Source organism: Malus domestica, chromosome 03 (assembly GCF_042453785.1).
Source record: "Malus domestica chromosome 03, GDT2T_hap1".
NCBI classification, from domain to species: Eukaryota; Viridiplantae; Streptophyta; class Magnoliopsida; order Rosales; family Rosaceae; genus Malus; species Malus domestica.
In genome coordinates this window covers 2830777-2839987 of record NC_091663.1, presented here as the reverse complement: position 1 = coordinate 2839987, position 9211 = coordinate 2830777, and the positions used below count along the sequence as shown (strand labels likewise).

General features: G+C 37.7%; 1 protein-coding gene across 1 annotated transcript; it reads right to left on the bottom strand.

Moving 5' to 3' along the window:
* Positions 1-283: 283 nt before the first annotated feature.
* On the bottom strand, positions 284-5631 carry LOC103416841 (subtilisin-like protease SBT5.4). Its single transcript, XM_008355059.4, has 11 exons — positions 5466-5631; positions 5255-5364; positions 5060-5157; positions 4786-4950; positions 3664-3769; positions 2292-2841; positions 1903-2000; positions 1586-1831; positions 1381-1495; positions 1084-1297; positions 284-995 (listed from the first exon to the last, which is right to left on the bottom strand). The coding sequence occupies exons 1-11, from the start codon at positions 5547-5549 to the stop codon at positions 460-462; spliced, it is 2322 nt and encodes a 773-aa protein (XP_008353281.3). The 5' UTR covers positions 5550-5631; the 3' UTR covers positions 284-459.
* Between the last annotated feature and the right edge of the window lie 3580 nt (positions 5632-9211).

Genomic DNA, 9211 nt, shown 5'->3' with positions numbered 1-9211 from the left:
AGCATACAGTCAAGAGATAGCTCACAAGCTTGCAATTTTAAGGGGAAGAAATTATGGAAGAAGAAAGATATGGTTAGTTTTAAGAATAGTGAAAACTTGCAGAAGTTGTTGGCATAAATGTTAGGGAGACTAAATTTGTAAACTAAATGTTGGAAACTAAAGGACATAGAAGTTGATGATTGGTTTATTGCTTAAACATTGATAAACGTGCTCATTCTTATTGGTGACACTTAATTTAGTTTGCAAATTTAATCTTCCTAGCATTACTCCATGTGTAACATGATAACCGAATAAATACTTTAACTTCTTTATTCCCCTTATTTTGCACCGATGTTTTTCGACAAATAAATCTTTTCGGAATGACAGAAAAGACGTATAAATACATCTGCCTAACCTAAAATCCACATATCTTGAAGGATTTAAACAATGATGAACAAGAATTGACCTACTTTGTCATCTCTAGTAGTGCATGACAACAATAGGACTCCTGACATTGTGCTTCCCATCTGTCCAATTTAACTCTCCAAATATATAGTCTTGAGGCCCTTGAACCCTAGCCTTCAGAACAACCTTGAACTTCTTCTCTTCGCCGTTGCTCTTGAACTGCAAGGTACCAGGCTTAACAGTAACAGAAACTCCCACCGGTTCCTTAACACGAACTACGTATGTGCCTGGAGAACCAACATTCTTAACCCTTCTGGTCACAGTCACTGGCGTGTCACGGAGATTGGGAACTGTTATAGAAGGATAGTTAAAATCAGAAAGACTATATGCCTTGGGACATTTATGTGGCTCTTTAGAAAACACTTTGAGAAGTGTTGCATTGTAGCCACGAGCACATAAGAAGTTCAAGTAATCATCGGTTGTTAGGTCATAAACAAGTCCAGGGTCCATTGCACGGTTTGGTTGAACATGTCCTGCACCATAAGCAAATGGTGTTGCTCTGGCCTTGGATGAGTCCAGCATTGTGCCCTTGTTGTTATCTCGTTTTCTTGCTACAGAAGGAACCAAATAAAGAAAATTAACAACTGGAACGCGTGTGACAAAATTATGGTGACTTAAACCAGAAGGGAAAAATTGTACCGGTGGTCATGATTGCAGATTTAATAGCTGCAGGGGTCCATGTCGGGTGAAGGGTTTTCAAAAGACCGACAATTCCAGATACATGAGGGCACGACATGGAAGTTCCGGATTCTGTATTGAAAGGTACACGCCGTGTATCGAACTCCCCATCAGTTGGCCCAGTTGCTTGAGTATAAGCAGCAATTATACTCACTCCAGGCGCTGTGATATCAGGCTGATGCGCAAACATTGAACAGGTTACATAAAATATTTGAAGAAGCATTGCACATAAGAATGAACAAGAATTTCAAAGATTACCTTAAGAATTGACTGCTCAACGGGGTTAGGCCCCCTCGAAGAGAATGAAGCCATAAATGGAGCTGGTTTTGTTCCTAGTTCAGTCTTTACACGAGTAATGTAAGCCATAGGAATCCTGATTCATTTTCATTGAATGAGAGGCTAGAAGATTAGTCACGAACTTTTCAGGTCAAAAACACACAAAATGAAAGATCAGAATATGTACTTGGTCGACTTGATGTAGGCAAAGACAGATTCTCTGTCGGAAAAATTAACGTGTGAAGCCGGAAGCAAGTGAGGATCAGCTATGATTTCATTCCCGCTTAGCTTATCATTGACCAAAATCATTCCGACAGCGCCTGCAAGAATAGCTTGTTGACCCTTGTTGGCTCTTGCATTTTCCCCTCGAACGCAAACCAAAATTTTCCCCTCCGCCTTCTTTTTATCAAGGGTACTAGGTTTGCAGAGCTGGCTGAAGAAGTTGGAGAAGGTACAGTTAAATAATGTACATTATGCACAAGCATAAAAATTGATGTTACTCACGCTTCAGAAGCAGACGCATTAGTAGCTTTAGCATCGCTTGCACTTATCAATGGGTAGAACTTTTCAGCTGGCAAACCTGTGGAGGAAAGACTTGCTCCCTAGAAACAAGAATATGGTTACTTAAGGGTGTTAAACTGTTGATTAGGACATCAACTACCATTTCATGTTGTAAATCAATGTCATAATCTGTAGCATTACTCGTGATGATGAACAGACTAATAGTGATTAGGGTTATTGTTTATATCACTGTTTATTCGCACACCAAGTACCATATCATGTCATAGATTAATCTTGATAAATAGTCTGTAGCATTACTCGTTACAATAATCTGTAGCATTACTCGTTACAATAAACACACGACTAGCGACTAGGGTGTTAGATTTAAATACCTTGAGATGCTTCTTGTTGCCAAGAGCAACATAATTGGAGAACTCGCGATCTATCGTGCTAGCTCCAACTGTGAGCATCCACGGTGCCACATTCGACACTGACCCAGGAGTAGGGCCTGAATTGCCAGCTGAGCTGACCACAGTAATCCCCTTCTTAACAGCATGGAAGGACCCTATTGCAATCCCATCATTAAAAAACTCTACAGCTTCACCACCAAGAGACACTGAAAGCACATCAACACCGTCACTAATTGCAGCTTCAAAAGCGGCCAAAATGTCTGCATCAAAGCACTCGTTGTCATTGATTGGCGGCCAGCATACTTTGTACGCAGCCACCCGAGCTTTTGGGGATCCACCCTTTGCAGTGCCATTGCCATTACCGAAAACACTTGCTCTAGGAACAAAATTACCACCAGCCGTTGAAAGGGTGTGTGAGCCATGACCGGCATAGTCACGAGCGTTGGGCTGGATGGACTTGGCTGCAGTGGAGTTAACCATGGAAGCATACGCGAGGTATCCTTTGCTGAAGTACCTTGCTCCGATCAGCTTCCTACGTAAGTGTTAATCCGAATTAACATTAGCCGTTATCGCATAGTTAAACAACTGCATTAACCAAATTAAATAACGACGTGACACAAACATTGCTAGCATAGTTGGTGGTATTACGTCTGCATGAGTTGAAAATGTGCAACATAAGCAATGATCCAGTTGACTTATTGCTAAAGTATATATACAATACTGGACAAACAGGTGGGAGACACAACTTTAGGTTACTTTGTACCAAGGACCCCCCGGCCCTTTTTGTCAAACTTTATATTATAGTTCGCCTTTTAGATCATAGATGTAACCCAACAATTCCCAATGTATGCTATTTTACTTTCAGAAGTCGATTACCCAATCACATCCCATAATATACCATCTGATCAAAACAAATGATGGCCGTTCTTAACTAGCAGAAGCTAACATATTGGGCAAGTGTTTAATAAGTGAAATACTAACAACAATCGTTCATTTGCACTCATTAGTTTAAGCAAGTTCCTAATAAGTGAAATATCAAGAAAGGTTCTTGGCGCACACAGATTAATTGGACAGTATATAATGGGACATTGCTAAAGACAATTGCTTGCGTGAATGAGCGATTTCTGGCTATTTATGTAATGGGCACCCACATGCATTAGTGAGCAATAGTTGCCCGGATAAGCAACGAACTTAAGTAAGATTCAATTACACGTATTGGTTTTTTCACCTTACATATCAAGATTCTGAATCAACTGAAGATACAAATTGGGACCGATGTACCATTCAAAAAATGTAACCTACTTTAAAAAATGAAAGTATTAGAAAGGAGCAAGAAGTGGAGAAGAGAATGGACCTATTGCAACGAGAACCATTTTTGGTGAGCTGACAGATTCCACGCCATTTAGATGGGATTGGTCCCATCCCTTCATCGCTAAAGCTCTTTGATTCCGGCCAAACACCTGTCGCAAAACCAATAAAGAAAACATAGCACATAACAAGAAAATGTCAAAAACCATGCATGATTTACAAATGAATAGTGTTGGCCACAGAATGATATGCTATACATAATGGAAAATTACTAGAACGCATGGAGAAAACATGCCAAAGAAAGTTAGGAAATATTCACAAATAAAACTATAGTTATAACTCATTATTCAAAAAAAAAAAAAACGAAGGACATTAAATAGACAATAAACTCTATATAATTGTGTCAATTTCTTGTCTGTTTAGAATCCTTCCGATTCTATTTTTAATTAAAAATTTATAGCTAGATCAATTTGTTCATGTTTCCGAGAAATGCCAATGAAGCAGAAATTAGAAGCACAATCTTGACTGATCTGCATTTCTTACTGCAGTTAATTTCTAAGAAATAAAATTCTCTTTTTGTGGTGGAGTAAAACAAGAATGGATTAAATTGGTTTGTCAGCGAATTTGACATCAACATGCCAAATGCTATAAAATATGGGTTGGTAAATACTTAAAATCATTATGCAAAGTGCTATATTCGCGGTTGGTAGGATTTTAAAAAATTATAACATTTGAATCTAATTATCATATATCATTCACTGAACTTGTTATATTATATAACAATATGCCTATGTGAGTTTCTTGAATTCCAGAATGATAGGTAAACCGTGATGAAACCATAAGCTATTCCTTTTTTTAGAAGAAAACTTAGCTATATAATATGAAAAAACGCTGAACTGATGTGGTTACGTCAAAGCATTATCGCAACATAAAATGCAGCAGCATTCTCAATCAAAATTACAAGAAATACTTTTGTGATAAAAACGCGTGCACATGAAATCAAGTTTCAAATACGAAATCAAGTTTCAAATACTAAATCAAGTTTCAAAAACACTTATGCAACATTTATTGGAGCAGAAATATATCAAGGAAAGCAAAGAATGTGGCCGATTTTACACTCCACATTTTACAATTTAACCTAAATTAGCAACAAACTAATTAAGATTACCAGTATCAAGGTTTCCTATAATCGTATTTGCACCAAACCGTGCCTTCTTCAAAATGGAACCGGGCCGGGTTTCGCCGTTTTCTTCCAATCCAAGAAAATCCCATGAACGAGTTGTGTGTAGTTTTCTTCCTCTGTTTGGAAAGACAGATACAACATTTGGATCCTCTGCAGATGCACATAAAATGCATTGTGAAAAAAAAAAACGTAACGGAGGAAGGAAGAGGAAACTGCAAATAAAAAACTTCCAAAATTGATTTCAAAAAATATATATTACTTTCAATCTGAACAGCCTCTTCATCATCCAAAATTGCAGCAAAGCCATTGATATTTCTCGTATATGAATAAAATATTGCTTCTTGTGCCCTTTCATTGCTGTTGAAGAAATTGGAACAAAAGAAAAAATCCAACCATATTAGCATGGAAAAAGAAAATTCAAACCCTACACAGAAAGCATATAAAGTGTCCATACCTTCCCAAAACTGTTCCAAGCAGATTGTAGTGAGAATTTGTCACGCTATCGAGGTCAGAAGACGAAGGATCCAGAACATGAGGACGTGCTCCTAAGTACACAATGTAAGACTGAAACAAAGAAATAGTATCAAAGCGATTAGTGAAATTTGATCAGAATGAAACTTCAAAAACTTAATTCGACAAAGAGAAAGAAAGCAATGCATGCATACATTTTTGGCAGCATATGTTGGAATCTGAAACAAAGAGAAGAGAAGAACTGAGAGAAGAAAAGGAGGGAGAGTTGAATTTCCCATCTGCCAATATTTTGTGAAGAGAAGAAGTGTGTGGAAAGAGGCTATTCCTTCTCCTGCTTTTAAAACTCAGTTTTTTGCCTGTTTTTGGAAGCAAAAATTGCTTCCCCCTATTGCACTAATAATGGAAAGTGGTGGGATTCTTCCAATTTGAAAGTTACCTTTAAAGGGAATTTGAGGAATTTTTTGGGAAAAATATAATTTTTAAAAATCATTGCAAACGGTTATATTTATTTATTTTTATTTGGATGTATGGTTGAGATGAGATTTTGAAAATTTTGGTGGAAAAATTAGTGGCCTTAAAAAGACAATTTGACTATTTTGCAAATAACTATTTTCTCCATTACTGAAATATTAATATGCTGGATTTTATATTAATTTTGGGATTCCGATTGAATTTGACAAGAAATTAAGTACAACAATTAGCATCAATTAGTCTGCTTTTATGAGATTTTTATTTTCCTTTCGTTTGAGGAATTTTAGTCAACTGATCGACCATTTGTTTTGGCAATAAAAGATTATTTGTTCAACTTTTTTACGCAACTATATAATTTGACCATCTGAGAAAACAGTAATTAAAAAATTATAAAAACACAAATCTCAACACGAGACGCCTATTTATTGTGGACCGGGCAAACTTTTGGTTTGGAGGCAATGCAAACCTTCAACTAGGTTAGTATCCAAGTATGATTTTCTCTCTTTTAAATTCTCTCATCTTCAGTCACTTACTCTCATTTTCTTCTTTTTCTTGTACTCTTTAAACGAAGTCAATAAAAGATGTTTACGTGATTTAATCATGATTATTTAAATAGGAGAGGACTAGTGCCATTTAGTACTACGGTCTGGTGGTATTCCTCTTTACTTCGATGTGAGAGGTCTTAGGTTCGAATCTCGTGGATGGCGACTTCGATACCAAATTAGGCTGCCTATTATGTAGCTTTGCCGAACCCCCTCCCTTTAGTGTAAAAATATCGATGTACTAAAAAAAATATAAAAATAATAGGAGATGACTAGTCACTTAATACTACGGTCTAATATTATTTTTCTCCTCTTGTGAAAGGTCTTAGGTTCGATTTTCGCCAAAGACGAATTTGAACCACAATATTGCCTATTGTGAGACTAAGTCTAACATTTTCCCTTAGTATATATAATATCGTTTGTTCAAAGAAAAAAAAAGAGATGTGACGACTCGTCCCAAATTATTATATATATTTATCCCCGAGTATAATAAGGTGACAATAATGCCCTCGAGGCTTAGTGACGTGGATGTACATATATAGTTTTAAATTTTTTTTCTCGCTAACGTAATTAAATTGTACGCACCGTCATGAGTGTGTTGTCGCGAGTTAGGGCCGAATGGGATTCGTAATGGAAAAGTTATAAGTAAATGATTTGGTAAATGGGAGAAATGATATTCTTGGGTTGACTATTTCTTAGTCACCAATCAATTTAATTCCTACAACTTGGAGCCAAATCAGATTTTTGGGGTTGGTTTTATTTCCATTTGGACTCAATTGCTTAAGCCCTAAATTGTATTGCCCAATTAGGGCCTGAGATTTGTTCTTCTTTTGGCCAACCTGTGACCACACTCGCGCACACACACACACATACGTGCAACCCTCTTCTCTCCTTCCTTCTTGAACTCTCTTCCTTCTTGAACTCTCTTTCTCGTCCTTATGACCCGAGCCCTCTAATCTTCAAACACCATCAAAACCTTACAAATCGAACTTCTAAGGACCACCTTCGAGTTCCTTGCAAGTCCACGAGCCTAACCATACCCTTTGTTCGAAGAAAGGACATCAAAATAGTGAAGAACCATAGGCTCCGACGAGGTACTCTGTTACTCCAACGTGATCGTGGACATTTCATGAGATTATAAGGCTAGAAAAGGGTCCTAATCAACTCTATAAGGATCTTAGGCTAGTTTTGGAGTGGTTCGAATGTTGGTATACTCGGGTTTGTCGAGTTTCAATTTTGGCCGGTTGTGTTAAGCTATTTTCCGACCAGTTCTTGAAGGTTTTAGGTCCCCAAATAGGTAAGATTATGTCCTCCTTGTTGAGAGCTCCAAATCTATATAAGATTTGTGAAATTTGGTTGAAAAACGAAGTAGAAACTAAGGTTTTAAGATTTTCCAGAATCCGGCGTTGCAGACGGCTGCGGCTGCAGTGACGACCACTAGAAAAGATAGAGAATATTTTGTCAACTTTGACAGAATATACTGACGGCGTCAAATAATTTTAACGGAATATGCTTCTATTTAACGGAATATTCCTTAACGTCGTTAGGGATTCTGTCAGTGTGCCAGACACGTGCCTGCGTATGGCCGGCGCGTGAGACATTAGAAATTTTTTCTAAAAATATGGGGATTCTCGTGGTGTTGAGTAGGCCACAATGGTATATTCAAACACCCCAATTGAGCAACGTGTGAGAAGTTATTACACGATTTTGGTTATGTACTTTTGAATTAACGTTAAATTAGTTGTTTCGCATATAGGTGACACGTTTCCGGAGGACGAGCGTAGCCAGGCGAGACTCGAGGGTTATGACCTTGCTACATACCAGTGAATGGGCTTTTGGTTTTCTATATACACGTATATATGTTTTCCATTTTCCTAGAAATGGTTTTAAATGGATTTACGTTTTTAAATGACATGTCAATGCATTACATTCTAGTATATGCAGTAGTATAGATATGCATATTATTGCATGACGCTGCGGACACCCAGGTAAGCTTCATGTAAGTGTATATTGATGATAGTGATTGCAGTGTGTATGGTTATGTTGAGGTAAATTTAGTGCTCATTATCATGCACCCCGGTGTTAGTGCTCCGCCCGAGGCCAGGGCCTAGCTTTTACGTGATCGTTCACCTCCCACACCACACGCTCACCTTGGATCCAAGGCAGGTGCCAACCTGTCATACAGACCACATTAGGTGGTTTCGACTCGTAGGTGACTTGCGATACTTCGCACAACCTTCACGTGATCGTAGCACTTGAGCATATCTATTTATACCCAGCATGTCGTATAGACCATATTAGGTGGTTATGACTCGTGCGCAGGAATTGGAAGATGAGCTATAGGTTCAGCCGTATAGGTCACATTAGGTGACTCTAGTTGACATATCAGTTTGTATTGATTTATTTCACCTAGCTTACTTATTTCATTGTTGAGATACTTGACATGACATATACTTGGTTTTTACTACTTCGAGCATGATTTCTACATACGTATGTATTACTATTTTCTGGGAAATTATACAGGTTTTATGGTGAGGGGTTATTATTTTTGGCAAGAGAAATGGTTATAAAAAGATTTGTTTTTGCCCACTCACGTTTTTTGTTTTGAGCCCCTTCAAGTTCTAATTAGACGTTTGTGTTGGTGGTTACGATGACTCTACGACGGTTTTGACAGACTTCAATTAATGTAGGAACTTTATTTCATGTCCTGTATAATTAATACTTAGCTTGCTGGACTGCACTTAGGTTACCTATACTCTGAATATGTGTATATACACTTTAAATACCTTCACTCGCACTTATATATTTATCTAGTGTAAGTTAGCTAGTTTGGTTTTTGTTCACCCACATTTACATAATACTATCACTTCCACACTGTGCACATGGCTACGTCACCCTCACGTAACGGACAACATGCCTCGATTCCG

Excerpts from the sequence above, each read along its gene's own strand:
- LOC103416841 (XM_008355059.4), bottom strand. The coding sequence starts at position 5,549 with ATGGGAAATTCAACTCTCCCTCCTTTTCTTCTCTCAGTTCTTCTCTTC. Across the intron at positions 5,158-5,254 it reads CTTGGAACAGTTTTGGGAAG|CAATGAAAGGGCACAAGAAG; the intron begins GTATGGACACTT and ends TTTCTTCAACAG. Across the intron at positions 4,951-5,059 it reads AGAGGCTGTTCAGATTGAAA|AGGATCCAAATGTTGTATCT; the intron begins GTAATATATATT and ends GTGCATCTGCAG.